The sequence below is a fragment of the Phaseolus vulgaris genome, chromosome 7 (assembly GCF_051622355.1).
Source record: "Phaseolus vulgaris cultivar YP4 chromosome 7, ASM5162235v1, whole genome shotgun sequence".
Classification (NCBI taxonomy): Eukaryota; Viridiplantae; Streptophyta; class Magnoliopsida; order Fabales; family Fabaceae; genus Phaseolus; species Phaseolus vulgaris.
The window spans coordinates 49,860,590-49,878,012 of record NC_143504.1 but is presented as its reverse complement, the minus strand read 5'-3'; the positions used below and the strand labels follow the sequence as shown (position 1 = coordinate 49,878,012).

The following is a 17,423-nucleotide window of genomic DNA, read 5'->3' as shown; positions in this document are numbered from 1 at the left end:
TACTTTATTTATAATAAGTGTGTGAAATATTTAAATATTAAATGAAGATAAAGATACTGTTAAAAAATAATAACTAATATTTTTAAAGAACAACAAAGATAACATTTTTAAAATAGTAATTAAATAGCGTCTATAATTTTTTATAAATAAAATACTTTTTGATGAAAATTACACGTGATAAAGAAAAGACCAAATATTATATCATGTACATCACCACTGTGTTTGCGTGTTGATTCAAAATTTCGATATCTATTAAAAAAATTCATGCACTAATCAAGGGTTTATTTTTTTATTGGGTTAATTACTATCCTTGATTACATTGCTTCCCCAGCAAAAATAATATTAATGACATTCTTTTATGAATTATACTCTTGATCTTTTTATCTAACATTTATTATATATACACTCATCGTTATGTAAAAAATAAGTTCTATAATTAATTAAAATTCAACGCATTTATGAAATTTTAGAACATTTCTCGCGTATTCAGTGCATTTAAGAATTATTTTGGGTTATAACCACTCTTCTGGTTAAGAAATAACACTACTTTTGTCCTAAACTTATGTTTTCCTCTGAAAATTATTCGTAACAATTCTAGCAACTGTTTATCGAACTTGGGGAAATTATTGATAAGGATACTTTTGTGAAAAAATAACTGATCCAGAAGATAATTAAGATTGTGTTAATTATAAAAAGATCCAACAAAACTTCTATTGGGCTTATACGAATAATAGGATACGAAAAGTAGTTCTAATATACTTATATGTCTGGTCTCATGTTCTATTAAGGAGAGAAGAATATAAACAGGATATTGAGGTATGTTGAAGTTGATACTCTTCAAGATCAAGAAACTATTTTGCAATGGACAAAATGAATCTCTTAAATTAAGCAAAGACTGACGAGAAATATAAATAACCCAGCATGAATGAAACATAAGAGAGCAGGGTAAAGCAATGAACTGTGAATAAAAAAAAATATAATACACACGTACAGAACCCACCCTGAACCCACACAAATAATTTGTAGTTTTGAATTTCAATATACATCATTTACATGAAATTAGAAGGTGAGAAGAATAATTGAACTGGGAAGGAATATTGAAAGGGAAGAACAACAAATTCCTTGAATTAATGGTCAGTAGCATTTAGCTTGTTGCAAGGAAATCACCTGCATTGGTCAATTAATTTCTCCTTTACAGTACCAATTTACAGCAGTTCAGAGGGAGGCAAACATAAAATTAGTAATCGTCAACCTGCAACACAAGCATTCTGTAGTTTTAAGAAAAATAAAAACCAAACCGACAAGAAGAATGAAAACATTTTCAATATCTTGTGTTCTTTTTATGCACATCATCAAGTGCCACACACACTACGTGCACAAACAGAGCAACTATGGATAAGCTGAATATCATTGAAATAAAAAAGGAACCTGCTTCAGATTCATACCTTCTTCAGAGAAGTCAAATACATCACCAAGCATGTCATCAATATCACCATCTTCATCAGATTTTTCCCTGCCACATGGACTGCTACAATCCACTTCAGTTATAACTTCTGTTGATTCATGACAGTCAACTGATGCTTTACAATAACCTTCTTGAAAAAATTGCTCAAAGTCTGGTGAGTCACGTATTGACTCCTCACAAATAACATTCATATTCAAATCACAGCCACTAGAACTTGAATTGAAACTGTCACTGGCTTTATCATGATTTGATGATTTAACTTTTGCAGTTATAGCATCCGCAAAACCTGAGGCACCTGTTGAAACATAATTTGTGTCAACAGTTGACTTTTGTGGCTTAAAAGAGGTAGAGAGATGATGCCAACACAACCACCTCTCTGTTCTTGAAATTAATCTTACTAATAGACAAGTTATTAGAAGAAAAAAATCTTGAGAAGTCTGAGATAATTACATAGTTCACTAAAAAATATAACCCGGAAGATTTCACATTGTATTGCTTATCTTACCAACGAATGTCTTTTCAGCTAGACCAGGTACCGTCAATTTTGAATTGAAAATTACAGCTTCTTCTGACAACTTCTCCTCGGCTCCATGTGAATCAGACGAAGAGCTAGAGCATCGTCCCATAACAATACCTCTGACAAAAATTGTGGAATTAGTTAGCATATGCATGGACGGTTGTGCAGATGTTTTCAAATTTCAGACAAAAAGTACAACAAAGATGAAAAAACCCTCCAAAATTAAATTCAAAACAAATGACAAGTAAACATCGGTCCCCAAAACATCACACTCAATATCATTGGCCAGTAAACAGAGAACCAAGTAAAAGTTAAAGTTTAAACCCCCACAATAAAACCATCCCTATATAGACTCCATATATAAACAATTTAAAAAAAAAGGGAAATAAATAGGAAAAATAACATAAATAGCAGCATGACACAAATGGGATGTTTCAAAGTCCCATTACTTCCTAATTATATTTTTAAATTTAAAGCATCTCCACGTAGAACTTTAAAATAAAAATTAAGCAAAGTGATAGGTACCCATTAGTTTTGTTAGTTGGTTAAATAAATAAAGTATGCAGCCAGAAAATAAGAGGGGAGGGAAGAGAGATCATCTTGTCATTTGTAAGAGGGTTAGGAGATGCAGACAACGGAGGTTCTGTAAGTCAGACAGTTTTCTTTATTTAATTCTGATTAAGTTTATTAATTAGTATGCGAGTTCTGATCTTTGACTTTTGTAGGAATTGTTCATGAAAATGATGCCAATATTTGATAGGAGGGAAGGTTATAGGTGGTGCTGAAACTAGATCTGTAGCTTAGAACCATTGGAGTAAGCAGGGAGGAGAAAATATTGTGGCATGCTGCATTTGCATTGAGAGGATAAGCTCTACAATGACGGTGTTCTTGAACAACCAAGAAAATAATCAAGAACAACAACAGAAGAACTGAAGAAAGAAAAAGAGGCGAGGGTGAAGTGAGGAAATTCCGGGGAACACACTACCATTGGAAGAAGCATTTCAGTCATGGTAAAGAGTAAGTTATGCACGCTGATCAGTAAAGAGTAAGTTACAATATAAGAACCACCGCAGAATTTATTAGAGGTAAATGATCCTTTGAATTGCAAGCACAAGAAGTATAAAAAAGAACGGCATGTGAAACAGAGGGTGGAGAGCCAGATTGGAATTACAGAATCCGGGTCAATCTTTTGACCTATGAGCCAAGTCCAAATCACTAAAAAAGAGTGGGTTTTAAAGAAAAGTATTGCATTTGACTCTTTGGCTAGCAATGAGCCAAGTCCAGCTGGTACATGGACAAAAGCATGCGGTTGCATAGACCTATAACCCGTGTCCACACTTTTGGGTGCCATTACAAACAGGGACCTTATCATCCAATCTATCAGAACCTTCATCACCTTCTGACTTTGCTGTTAATGATGTAAAAAGAGGATTTTGGTTATGTATAACGCAATGAAGCCCTGGTGGAGTTTTAATTTTTGCTACTACATTTTGTTCACATTTAGACAAGGTGAAACTTTAGAGGAGTACTGATTAAGGGTGGTAAGCCGGATGGATTGGATCAATTTTATTTTGGATTATATAAGAATCAGATAAAAAAATTCATTAATTTATTTTAGTCCATCAAAAATCTTTATTTATTTATTAAAAATCCAATCCAATCCAGAGCAGCAGAGAACAAAGCCGGGCGTTAATTGTAACTTAAAAATTAATCTTTGACAACTCAGAAAGAGGAGACTCAAATATATTCATAGTGCAGAAAATCTGAGAGCCTGATATTTAAATTGAATGCATCTAGAGTGGAACTTTTCTAAATGGATAGTTTCCGTAAGACATAATATCGAGTGGACCAACTGCGATAAGGCAGAAAAGTAATTTTACCTGTCACCCCAGGTAGACTGAATTCTGTGGAAATGGTCGAAGATGGGCAACAGATCTTTCTGTTTTATTTCAATCTCATTAGCGGGAATATTCTCTATTTCAATTTCTCCTCTTGTACTAAGTTCATATGAATCTGGCACTCCAGCTTCCAAAGGACTCATCACAAAGAGAGACACCTAAAAAATTGAGCAAGAAATAGTTTGTATGAAAGAATAAAGAATGTTGTACAATGTTCAGCACAGAAATCAAATGATTACCTGGGACTCCTGCCAAATTGGTATCCGTCCAGAGCTTATATGTACCTCTGCATTTGAGAAATGACATTGTTTATTAAGTTTTATAGAATTATTGCTCCCGATGCTATTAACTTCATAATCTGAATTATCCAAAATCATTTCTGCAGCTTCCAGTCCACCAACAGTATTCCCCGGTACACAAACCTCTTTTTCTGGCCAATCATATCTCCTACAGACATCCCACCACTGAACAGGTTCAACCTTCACACGCAAATCTTCCTCTTGTATCTGTGCTAATGGAACTGGGGCTGTTCTTAAAGTAGTTTCACTTGACTCTGCCGCCAATGGCGATAATAATTTATATTGAATTAAATGACCAGAAGGGGTATAAACTAGTAAGTGCTCCATAGCATGAATTTTTGAGTATGCATTCTGTGAAACGTGAGGAATGGAACTGTGAAAGACAGCAGAAACAGCACCAGATGGAATTGGAACTTTCCCTGCTGCAGAAGATGCCGCATTACTAACTGTATTGAGCCATCCGGCATTACTATTCTTTATTCTGCTAACCACCGAAAGAACAACCGGAGGTGGGGGTGTCATGCTCAACTGCTGGTGATTTACGGTGAAATGTGGAGTGAACCACCATGGTAGAGGAAAAATTGGTAAAAGAGCAGGCCCATCTGTGTCTTGATCGTTCATCTTAAGAACTGTCTCACCACCAAAAGGAGCAAGAACAAAAATATGACAAGTTCCCTTGGAGGAAATGATGGCAACCCAATGACTGTAATGGCTAAAACAAATATCTTGTATTACCTGTACAATATGCACAATTAAGTAAAGCCCTTCCCAAGCAAATACACATAAGAATTTAATTTTGATATCCTGTTATTTACACTGTCATCCAAACATATACTTCCAAATTAGTAATGAACTTCGTACCTCAAAAATGTAACTCTTTCAATAATGTGTCAACACATCATTAGATGATAGTATAAAAAGCTTCATACTAACAGTTTATCAAATTTGGGCTCTAAACATAAAAGGCGTTAAAGAAACAGTGAGAATAGAAGCATACCGCAGATGTCATGCCACGGTGGAGCTTGTAAAGGTGCACATGTGAACAGCTCCAATCACTGCTTTGAGAACCCGATCCATTCCTTGAGCAGGATGGCATAATTCGAAATATATTAATGTTGTTGCCATGAATTGAGGCTGTAACTAAAAGTGTCCCACTTGGGTCAAAACATAAAGCAGATATTGGACTAGTATGAGCCCTAAATTGTGCCACAACAGCTCTAGAAACAAAGTCCTTGACAACAACCTGCAATGGATGAGAAATACTAATCAAAAAGCATATAGAATGATTACTTTCCTGTTTCAACTGACATAAAACAATGATTAAAAGAAGATCAAGGAAAGAGAAAAGACTACAGCAAAATACTCAGGGCTATTAACTACCTTATAAAATTCTTCTTCTATGGCTAAGCTGAACCAATAGATGATCTCATGCAAATTGTAATACAGATGCCAATATTACTTTAAGAAAGAAAATATCTAGTCAGGGTCCAGCACATTGCAAAATAAAATCATACTATAACGTGTTAAGTTGTCACCAAATATAATACTCACCATTCCAGCTGTATCAGTTTCTGTAGAATTTGATGCAAATCGACTAACTTTCCAACTTGAGTTTGATGATACAGGAGAGCTAGATCCATCAGGTATTAGATCTTGATAGTATTTAGACAATGTTTTGTATCCCATATCACTAAGATTGATCAGCCCTGCAGCCAAATGCTTGCTAGATTCCATGGCATATCGAGCTACCAAGTTTCCACTGCTGGGTGATGTTGATGGGCTGCCTGCGGGAGGAGTAAGACTCTGAGGACTCAAGCGACCAGTGTTTGACAACAATGGGCTGTTTGAAGCATAAGCTAACCAACGGGGCCCTACAGCCATAGGACCGTAGCCAACATTAACCCCAATCATTCCTTGTCCTCCCAACTGAGGTACGGGGTAAGTAAGAACACTGAATTTATTCTCAAGAGTAAGAGCATCAAAACAATATATCTGCGAGGAAAGTATAAATGAAGAAAACAAAATTAGACAGATTTTACCAATGGCAATAGCAAGCTAGGTTGCTGTACTACAATGAAATTATAAATAGTATACATAATTGATCCATTACATGACAGGATAATCTATCATTAACCTGCAAAGTTGCAATATGTCCAAGGAAATTGATAAGACCTGCCCATAATCTCCCAAAACAATCATATGCTAAACTTCCTCAACAAAGTAACATGTATTTTTTTTCACAACTAACAATGTAAGTGCTACAAACAAATTGAAGAAGTACTCAAGTCAAAACAACTTACTTGTGTAGCTAGACCAACAGCCACTATTCGAGGACTGCATCTAACCATGTATACAGTTGAACGAAATCTCAGAGCATGAACATAGGTATGGGACCTTAATGAGTAAAACCGAACTGCTGTAGCTGAGCTAACAATATTTTCTGCTTGAGCTTCATTATGGCCATCTCTTACATTTAGCATTTTACCGGGGATCTTTGATTTGTCACATGCAACAACCAACAGTAAAGGGTGTGATGCTCCAAATCCTTCACAACCTTCTGATTTTGTAGGGACAGGCTGCATCTGTAAAAAAGAAACTGGATCATCACGTCTCGAGACAAGTTCCCTGACACTAGAGGCATCTTCCACGTCAAGAACTTGAAAGCCATTGGAATAACCAAGCAAGAGGACATGCTTGAAAGAAGACGGACTTAGTTCTAGCCTGTCAAAGCAAGCCCAAAGCACCTGTTTCACAAATAAAGAGGTAAATATTTCTGACTCCATTCATAAGTAATAAGGTTACAGCTGGAGAGCAATCGTGAAGTTCGCCACAGGGTAGTATTGATCAAACTACAATTCCAACACTACAATTGGGATCCGTAAATTACTCGGTAGTGCCAGACCACAGTGAGTGCTTCGAATAACCAACACATATAATGCCTATTCTATATCCTACGTTAACCCTATCCGCAATTACAAGGCCCGTTGAAAGTTGTTTAACTACTCCATTATCATCAAACAAACCAGTCTCAAATTAATCATGTTCTGCAATAATGAAAAAAATAAAACAAACAAAATAACATCTCTTCAATTTTTTGGAGTTAGAGAAATTGCTATTGTTAACCAGAATATTCAATGCCTCTTCATACGAAACCAAAGGACAGAAATAAACAAAAACTATCGGAATGGAATTGCATAGACATAGCCATATGGATTAAGCTCTTAGCTTCGGTCAATAATCCAGAATAAATCCAATTCCAATGTTAGAGACAAAACACATGAAATAGCGACAAACAGTTGAATCGCGAGATTGGAGACAGTGTCTAAACAAAAAAAAAATTATCTCCAGAAAGACATCCCAGCATAAGCAAATTTTTGCCGCACTAAATTTTCCTCAATGAACAAAGCTCAAAACTCACGCATGTTTGACTTGTCAGTTTTCAACAGCATTCACAAATCGCAATTTCAGGAGGCAACATCAACTGACAAGTTTCGAAGAGTAGCACTCACGCAAAAATGCTACCTGGTCTTTGCGGTCGTGTCCTTCGCCAGATATGGAGGCGGCGACGGAGGCCCCGGCGGAACGGACGCCGGAGGAGGCTGTCTTAATGCAAGACGATATGAACTTGAAGGAAGAAGGAACGAATCCATTGCTGCTCTTGCTGCCACCGTTGTCCTTGGTCTGATTCTTCATAATAAGGAATTAAACGATTTTCCACGGGCCACCGGTGAGTGACCGGGAATTCCGTCGACGAGAGTCGCGGAACGCAGGCGATCGAATATAGCATAAATTGAGAGGCGTCAGGATTCGCCGTGCGCGGCGGCGGAGGACTCCGGCGTTACGTGTTAGTTGGTGGTTGATGAAATTTGACCTTAACGAAGACGGTTCCTCTTCTCTCTCTTTCTTCCGTTTAGACTTTAGACTCAGCGCTACTCTGCTTCTGCTTGGTGCTAATCTCAACTCTTATTTCACTATTGCCACTTCGCTCCCATGACATTTTCCAAAATCCCCGTTACGTCCCTTTCTTCTGCTTTCAAACTTCAACTTCGCTCCAAATTACCATCCACCCCTTCATCTCTTCCTCTTCTTTTTCAACTCATAATCACACTTATAAAATAATAATAATAATATTAATATTATTATTATTATTTATATTGCAAAGCAAAATCAAAGGGGTTTGGTGAATGGAAAGGACGGTTTGGTTGGTAATTGAATGCTTGGAAGCAAATTATTGGTGGATGAGTGTGAGGGGCAAATTGGACATTACAATGCCGAGGTCGTGTGTATCGTGCGTGTGGTATTTTGATGGTATAAGATTGGGGCGTTATCGAGTTACGAGCAAGTTTAGGGGAGAATTCTGATACGCAAGTTTGTAGGGATACCTTCCGGAATTAAAAAAGAATTATATAATATTCTTATGAAAACAAATTGTATTTATTTATTTATTTGTCATATCGATTACTGTATCACATGTTTTTCTCTCTGCAGATTTTTTTCTAGTTTTTTATAAATTGATTATGAAGTATAATTTGTCGTAAAAAATAGAGTCCACACGGCATGTTGATTACCAAACGGACAAGGCGTGGGAATATCTTAAACTAGATGCGAACCTAATTAAAATAAATTTTATTGCTCTTCCAACATCAACTTGTTTACCAAGAAAGTGACAATAATAATTGAGTCGTAATTGTAGGTATAGTTAGAGTGGATGTAAATCCACCTCGGGAATCATTTTTTTTTTCAAACCAGATTATTTAGGGTTATGTATAGAATTGGCAATAGGGGGGGTACCCTAAGCCCACGCAAATCCCCAAATTCCTGCCTTATCTTTTCACCATCCTTCATGTCCATTATTTATGCCCCATTTCAATGTAAAACATTTTTGTAATCTATGATCTATAAGCTTACTTCATTAAACTAATTATACCATACACTTTTTTTTTAAAACTAAAATAGTTTTTTTATTTATTTATTTATACAAATTTATGCGTATATTACAATTTTTTTACGAACATCTCCTTCATTTAAAATGTGCATTTTCTTTGAAAATAAATACCAAAGAGGTCCTACGTTTATGGGTATTTTGCAAAGAAAATTATTAGGCGCGTGATTTTGTTATTGTTAATTAAAATTATTAATAATAAAATTTAATGTTTCTTAATCTGCCAAGATGTTACATTACTTACCACTCATCAATACAAACACATGCTTTCTGTAGCCTTTTCGACTTCTACTGTATCTATCTATCCATTTCTTTCTATCTATCTATCTATATATATATATATATATATATATATATATAACCATTAATAAAGAGAGATTTAAACAAAATTTATAACCATTAATACAAAATTGAAAGTTAAAATAGTCGTGGCATCTATCAATTATTATGTCAAAATAAATAAAAAATAGTGAAAAATAATTAGATATATAAATATTATAATGAAAAATATAGAAGATTATAACATGAATTGACAAACACAGAAGAACCAAGTGATACTAAGAAATTTATGATTCATGGATCGATAACTATCAATTTATGGACAACAAGTGCAGATTTAAAACTAATTGTTTGCAACTTTAAAACTGACCCTCCCCTTAAAAGTTTAAATTTGGTGTCAACCTTAGTTTTCGCCTACCCAGTACTCTATCCACCGAGCCATGTGCTCCCTCTCTATCAACTTTGTATTTATACAAAACTGGATGATAATTACAATGGGGAAGATACAATTGTGTTTAACATAGAGAGTGAAGGTACCCTTTGCACAATATTTTGCATGTAAACTCATGCTATAGAGTGGCTACGAAGAAAAATCAAAGATGTTGGGATTGTAATATGAGCAGTGATGTGAAGATGCTCAGTTCTTAATATATTATTAAAGGAAAGTTTTGGTTAAGAAAGATTTTGTATTTAAGTGTGTCCTTTGGTGATCACCTATCTTTCTTGAGAACTTGATTGGGTGAAAGATAGTTGTTCGTGTGTGAGTCATGTGTGTATATGGGTTGGGGAATGTACATCATATTCAAGCTAACTCACTTTCAACAATTTTATCTAATGAAATTAAACCAAAAAGGGAATATGATCTGGAGAAGAGTGTAGATAGCTATTATGTGATGTTTACAGAGTATATGTGTATAGATGAAGTGTGAAAATCCAAAAGTTAGTTTCTGATATTGATTGGTATATAATTAGAACATTGTTGTAAAAGCCTACTTTGTTAAGGAAAAACAGAATGGATGGAGACATCCGTCATAGTTAGAAGCAACCGAGAGGGCTAACTGCAACAACAAGTGAGGGTTGTGGGCTGGCTAACACTGTTTCAAAATATGGAGAGGCAATATGGGAATGCGCAGGTTGCAACAATAATCTGGATAGCATAACCATGAAAGCAACCGTGAGCATGGTAGTCAAATTAATTGCAACAGAGGGATGACATTAGTTGAAAGAGAGGGATGAGGCTAAAACAGTATAATCTTGTTGATATATAAACATGGATTCGATGATTCTGAAAAAGTAAACAAAATATCTGTCAACAATGCAGTGAGAGTTAAATAAAACTCAGACTTTCTAGTCCAAAAGTTGTTTTTATTTTTTGCAGGTATATGTGTAGCTGAGAATAACAAAGATTAAATAATCAATGGAACCAAGAATTGAAAGTTAGACATGAGCCAGAGGAAGGATGATTAATATTAATATTCAGCTGGCTAGAAGGGGAAATCATAATATGTTAGACAATGGACCAATGTAAAAACACTATTATATCCCATGAAGAAGCATTGCAGAGTTCTGGTTTTTTTGGTTGACTCATTGTGCAGTTTGTATGAACATGCATAATGTAGTATAGTAAGGCATGATAGTATATACATAAGCAATTTATTAGAGTGGTTTGTTTATGGTGATCAATGTTCGATTTCATAGCCACAAACATACACCAAGTCATGAATAAGAACATCAAAAGATTGGCGTTACTTATACATGTGTATACATCAAAGGTTGTCTTGGCAAAGTGCTGATATTATCACACGCATAACATTTATATATACAAGTTGGTCCATTGAAATCCAGGTAGCCTTTAATATTTTACAGATAAAACCATGGGAGCTAATTGTGCAAAGTTTATGAATGTATAATTTCCATGGTATGGACTTCATGGAAGTTTGCCTTGAGAATTTTATACATCTTTTGTAGTCCTAAAAACTAACAATGTCCTTAGCTCTCCATACCCAATGCAATTTCTTGATGCCGCTTGAGTTGTGTTAGATATTTTGTTGAGTTGTATTCGTGCGCATCTAACAGCTCTTCTGAGTATGTTCTTTCGAGAGGTCTATTTCCCCTTGCTCTTGGAAATTGCATAAGGTGCTTATCACCTCTTAGTAGTGTGACAATCTGCATATCCATCAAAGAAACGTATGATCAATCTTTTATGAATTTGTACAATTTTTGTTCTTTTCACCATTCTTTGTCCCTTTCTTAATTCTCACTGCATATCCAATCTCTAGTGTTATAAAACTAGAAGAGTTAAACATTGTAATGGTAATGTGATGTATACAACTTGCCTGCCTCATTCTGGGGCGTAAGAGAGGAGTTTGTTCAATACAAAGTGATGCAGTTATAACTAAACAACCCAACTGTCCTCGATCATAATCATCACCTAGAGAAGGATCAATAAGGTCCTTGATATGATTGCCGTTAAGCAAAGGTTTTGCCTGTCATACACATATCAAGAAAGTACAAAAAGCTAAGGCCTCTCACATGCATGCATGCAGTGCCAGAATAGATATCGCATTCTAGGAAAATGATTTACCCATATCACAATATTTTGCTGCAAATGATCCACGGCTGGTCTCCCCGTTATGATCTCCAAAAGTAGGACCCCAAATGAATAAACATCAGTTTTTTCATCTACTATTCCGTGCATGAAATATTCAGGGGCAAAATAACTGTCAAGTGATTCATCAGGGGAATTTATTAAATCATCATCAGAACCTAAACTCTGATCACTTTTTCTCTTTCTTTTTTAATTGAAAAAATTCCCTTGTTTAGTTTTGTTTTTAAATATTTGTATAGTACACAATGTAAACAAAAACTAGTTTAACAACACTTTTCACTGTTTCACAAAGACAAAGCTTTGAAAAACAGATTGAAAATACCGACTTAAAGAACTCTATGATTAGTAAAAAAAATTATTTACATACCCAAATGTGCCTTCAAATTTTGATACATTATAGTGAGTCCATTGTTCGGGTAACCACTTTGCAAGCCCAAAATCACATATCTGGAAAACAATTCAATTATTAAGGAAGTGATGTATAAAACACAACCGGGAATGTATACAACCTTATTAAGAGACTGTTGTTGATCTAGTTTAGTAGTATAACACAAAATGTATCAACAAGTCATCAAAGAAAACATTTAACAAATTAGCACAAACATGGAGCATGTTTCATGTGTCAAAGTTGCAACAAGTTCAAATGAAGTTTATTAGAAACCTGTGGCTCAAAATTCTCCGTGAGTAGAATATTCTCTGCCTTAATATCTCTGTGAATGATTCGTCTGTGACAACTCTCATGCAGATAGAGGAGACCATCAGCTATTCCCAGAGCAATTTTATACCTTTTACTCCAATCTAATTTGTTTTTATCTGAACCTGGAATACATAATGACAAAATAAACATGAAATAGATAATAACAACTTTCAGGTACGAGGATACTGCAATCAAACTAGGTACTAACCATGAAGAAGAGATCCTAAACTTCCTAGTGTAGATAGCTCAAAGACAAGTTGCATTTCTCCTTCTACACAACATCCAACTAGCTTGGCAGTATTACGGTGGTCAACATGAGCGATTACACCTAGCTCAGATAGAAAGCCCGCGGTTTTTTCCTCTGTGGTTCCTTTATTCAATTTCTTCACAGCTATTAACTGTCCATCTTGGAGACACCCCTTGTAAACATCAGCAAAACCACCTCTTCCAATTATATTTTCTACAAACCGATCACATAAGAGTAAAAAATGAGTATTAGAATCGAATTCTGACCTAGTTAGGGTGAGGTTTCATACCACTGTCAAAATTGTGGGTCGCTTTTCTGAGGTCAGAAGGGTTGAAAGTGACCCACGAAGAGTTGAAGTTGTATAGCTTACTTAAAACATGACTTTCTCTACTACTTCTGCTTTTCCACTTTGGTATCTTTGGAGAAATAAAATGGGTGAGGGACCCTAGCCGCTTAAAAGATTTCTTTTTCAGAAGTTTGAAAAAATTACTCCAGTTATTGTGTGCCCTTGTGCTTGAACAACTGGCTTCCCGTTTAGCTAATGGTGGAGAGTCAAAGTCAAAGTCATTCATGCATACTTCTAAGGTTCCTCTTGGTGATGCAATATTTTCTTTCTCTTTCTCCTCTTCTAAATGCCTCAAGTCTAGGAACATAAAAATGAAAATCATGAGCATAAAGCAAGAGAAGTCTTGAGTCTTCCCAATTGGGATGAAAGTTGAGGAATTGAAAAGAACCATGAGCAGAAGATGAGCAAGACAAATGTTCTTCTTTGGGTTTAAGATGTAAAGCTTCACCAAGTGAAACCCTTTTCGGTTTATTCAGATTGTCTTTTTCATCGTCCCTGTAAATGCATGTCACATAATATCTCATAATATAGAAATTGTAAACAAAAGTGGATATTAATTTTGCATGCTTTCAGGGCAACATTTAGGAAGAAGAAGAAGGGACGTGAATACCTTAAACACTGTTCTAGCGTGGGATTGGCCATGAAAGAGAAGAAAAGGCAAAAGAGAGCGGATACAACTTGATGATAGGGAAACTCAGAGGCCCTTTTGTTAAATAATAAGACGTATTTTATTTGTTTGTAGGCTTTAGAAAGTGCAGTGATGCAGATGAATGAAATTCATAATGGAAGTCAGAAAGAGAAGGATTAATTAGATTAGATTAGATTGCATTAGACATTGATGAGATGAGAGCATATTGTGTTGTGACAGGGACAAACAACAGAAACGAAAGGTTTGCACTTTGTGGCGATATGTGCTCTCAACCAACCACAAACGAGAACGTTACAGACAGAAAAAGCCAAGTGAACCACTTACTTACGACGAACAAAGGTTGGAGTAGAACCCACCATTAGTTTTATTAGGGTTACTTTTATTTATTTATTTTATATCTACTCAATCCTTTTGCATTAACAAACCAAATTAATCAAGTGTCTTATCAGTGATTTTAGATAAAATTAGAGGATATAAATTGCCTTTTTCCTCAATAATAATTAGTTAATTACTATAAATTTTGGTCTCACTTTAATTATTATCTTATAAACATATCAGATTTACATTTTATTTTGATTGAAAATTCTTAAGGATATTCTATCTTGGTATATCAAAAAACATGTATACATATTTATTCAGTTTTATACCTTAATTAACACATATATCAAAATTAAAACATTTAATGTTTAAAAAAAATATGAATACAAGACTTTCTATAAGAAAATTAATATTAATTTTGTCTTTTCTAATTCTTAGTTATTTTTTTTTTATATATGTTTAATCTTTATTTTGTCTTCTTTATTTTAATTTTTATTGATTTTTATTTTATATTATGTCTCTTTAATTAAACCTATGATGAGTATATTGTTCGTACATATTCAGACTTTATGCTTAAGTGAGGAAAAAAAATATTATTTTTGATATTTTTTGCTATGATCTATTTGAAAATTCTTTTATACTTGTTGTTTTGCTTTGGACACGAGTAATATTAAAAAAGGTTCAAATATTCAAAATAGATATTTGACAGCCATACATTCAATAATAAAATAAATCAAGAAAAATAATATGCAAAACATAACATTTTTTTTAAAGTTTTTCATGTTTAAGCCAATGCATTATTCATGAAAAATAAAGTGAGGATGAGAATGTAGTTTGAGAATGCGGAAGAAAAATAGCAATGTGCCATTATGGGAGTAATCATAGGGCTATCTGAGTGGGACTCGGCACAATTTGCTAATTGTTAACTTTGTTCTATCACTACAAGTCATGTTTTATATTCATATAACCATTTTGTTATCATCAATCTTCTCCTTTCCACTTTCTTCACCTCATTCTTACCATAACCATCTATCTGTGTGGAGGGTGAGAATATCATTGTAATATTCTCACCTTCCTTATCTTTAAGATTTACAGTCATAAAACACAATAACATATAGGTACATTTCTTGTACAAAAATTTATCTATATGTTTTGATATACATATGGTGATAATTTTCCTATTGTATTTTCCTATTCTTCTTTCATTTTCATTTTCTTTCCTTTTGCATGTGTTCAAAAAGCACATTCAACTCTTATCATTAGATCTTGTTACCATTTTTAACATTACTATGCGTGTTTTGAATTCTTCTTTATTGCCAAAATGGATTGGATTAAGTAAGGATATTGATAAAGATATTGAAAAATTGATAACTTGTACAAAAGATATTGATTTTCAAAGCATCGATATTAATGATGAAATTGATGTTGATAAAGAAATTATTAAAGATGAAGATGAAGATTACGATAAGTTGGTGGAGGATGGAGGAAACTTCCCTCCACCAATTTCATCACTAAATAAGCTTGGACAACCTACTTTTATTCTTGTACCAGTAAGAGAAAATGGAAGGATGCAACTTAACAAAGTGAGAATAAGGAGACCTGAAATTCTCTATGCTACAAGAGAAGATGGACGATTGAGATTGTTTCTCATTCCAGATTATTGTGTAGAAGACAATATAAAAGAAGAGGAGGAGGAGGAGCCTCAGGAGAAGGAAGAGGAGGAAGGACAAGAGCTAGTTGATGAAGATGGAAAAGAAGAAAAAAAAGAAGTTAGAGAAAAATTAATAAAGGAATATGAAAAGAATGATGAAGTGGTTCAAGAGATAAGTAGGCATAACCATACGAATATTGATATTGAAGGATTGAATTTTTCTAGTGATAGATTTATGAAGTATCATGAAGTTTTGAATCATATTGAACATCATCATCATGCTCATAGAAGTCATCACCATCTACATAAGTATGGATTTTGTATTGCATGACATTAAGTTGGAGGCTCGGACATGGTAGCCCTACTTTTTGTATTTATTGAGAATGTATATTTATGACTGTAAATTTTACTATGTATCCTTTCTTTTATTACTAAATTTCCCAATATAAAAATATGCATGATGGATGCTATAAATTGGAAATGTACATAAACATCATAAACATAAGTGAAATTATTTTTTTATTGGAGAAAAAACAGTGTTTATGTACATAAATATTCACTTAGTGATTTTAAAGGAATCAACTCGAAAATTTTGAAAAATTACATACATAATTTTGTGTGGTAGTATTTATCATAGTCCCATACAATCTAGAATTTTGTCTGAAAAAACAACAAGTTATGGAACTAATAAAACTTTGTAACCCTATTCTGAAAATTCAAATAATGAAAAATTGACGGGAGAATAAAAAAATGAGAGATATATATTGTTGAAGGATGTTTTGTAGTTACTCTAAATCTAACTATTAGGTATTGATATGTTTATTATTTTAAAAATATTAATATTGAAATTAATTTTAATTTTCCTTTTATTAAATTAAAAGTATATAAATAATTTCTTATTTCTTAATGTACATTTTGTTTGTTTGGTGATGGAATTATGAACAGGATGGGGGACAATAAAATATAATAAAATTAGTGAGAACTCTATGAAAATGAAACAGTTAACCATTATAATTATAATACAAACATTAGTGAAAATCGCAACAATAAATAAGATGGTTATTTTTAATAATAATAGTTAATAATTATAATGATAATAATATTATAAATGGATGACAAATCAAGTTCTTCTACATTCTTTCATTTTCTTTAATCATAACTTCAATTTCTTAGTAACTTCTCATTGAATAACTTCCTCTTTATTTATGTCATCATCAAATTCTAAACCTTGTGTTTTTCTTAATATAGTGTTTTCGTTCATGTTTGTGGGTAAGGGAATGTTAGGGATTTCAATTTGATATGTTTGATGAGTTGATTTTGAACATTGGGAATTTCAAGAAAAGATATTTTCTATTTATATCCTTCATTACTTATGTTGATTTTAAATTTCTAACAACCTTATTTAAAAAGAAAATAAAGTCAAAATTTAATATTTAAAATTTACACATTTAAATCTATATATAAAGGATATTTTGTATGTAGGTTAAATTTTTATTATCATAAAAAT

General features: G+C 33.6%; 3 protein-coding genes across 4 annotated transcripts; 1 reads left to right on the top strand and 2 right to left on the bottom strand.

The window, feature by feature from the left end:
- Nucleotides 1-946: 946 nt before the first annotated feature.
- Nucleotides 947-8,348, bottom strand: ATG18H (autophagy 18h-like protein). Its single transcript, XM_068636830.2, has 9 exons — nt 7,702-8,348; nt 6,480-6,923; nt 5,731-6,171; nt 5,177-5,422; nt 4,120-4,914; nt 3,863-4,038; nt 1,971-2,101; nt 1,446-1,760; nt 947-1,252 (listed from the first exon to the last, which is right to left on the bottom strand). Exons 1-9 carry the CDS (start codon nt 7,870-7,872, stop codon nt 1,248-1,250), a joined length of 2,724 nt encoding a protein of 907 aa, XP_068492931.1. The 5' UTR covers nt 7,873-8,348; the 3' UTR covers nt 947-1,247.
- Nucleotides 8,349-11,173: 2,825 nt separating this feature from the next.
- Nucleotides 11,174-14,282, bottom strand: LOC137829858 (receptor-like cytosolic serine/threonine-protein kinase RBK2). 2 transcript variants are annotated; one of them, XM_068636825.2, is made up of 9 exons: nt 13,909-14,282; nt 13,687-13,793; nt 13,242-13,595; nt 12,914-13,165; nt 12,670-12,827; nt 12,376-12,455; nt 11,985-12,120; nt 11,737-11,886; nt 11,174-11,566 (listed from the first exon to the last, which is right to left on the bottom strand). In XM_068636825.2, the coding sequence occupies exons 1-9, from the start codon at nt 13,938-13,940 to the stop codon at nt 11,390-11,392; spliced, it is 1,446 nt and encodes a 481-aa protein (XP_068492926.1). In that variant the 5' UTR covers nt 13,941-14,282; the 3' UTR covers nt 11,174-11,389. The 2 variants fall into 2 exon arrangements, with proteins under 2 accessions (XP_068492926.1, XP_090160779.1); XM_090304653.1 differs by lacking the exons at nt 13,687-13,793; nt 13,909-14,282 and having other exon boundaries at nt 12,914-13,124; nt 13,219-13,357.
- A 1,076-nt stretch (nt 14,283-15,358) lies between these two features.
- LOC137829862 (uncharacterized) lies at nt 15,359-16,325 on the top strand. Its single transcript, XM_068636829.1, has one exon. The coding sequence runs from the start codon at nt 15,429-15,431 to the stop codon at nt 16,245-16,247; it is 819 nt and encodes a 272-aa protein (XP_068492930.1). The 5' UTR covers nt 15,359-15,428; the 3' UTR covers nt 16,248-16,325.
- Nucleotides 16,326-17,423: the final 1,098 nt, after the last annotated feature.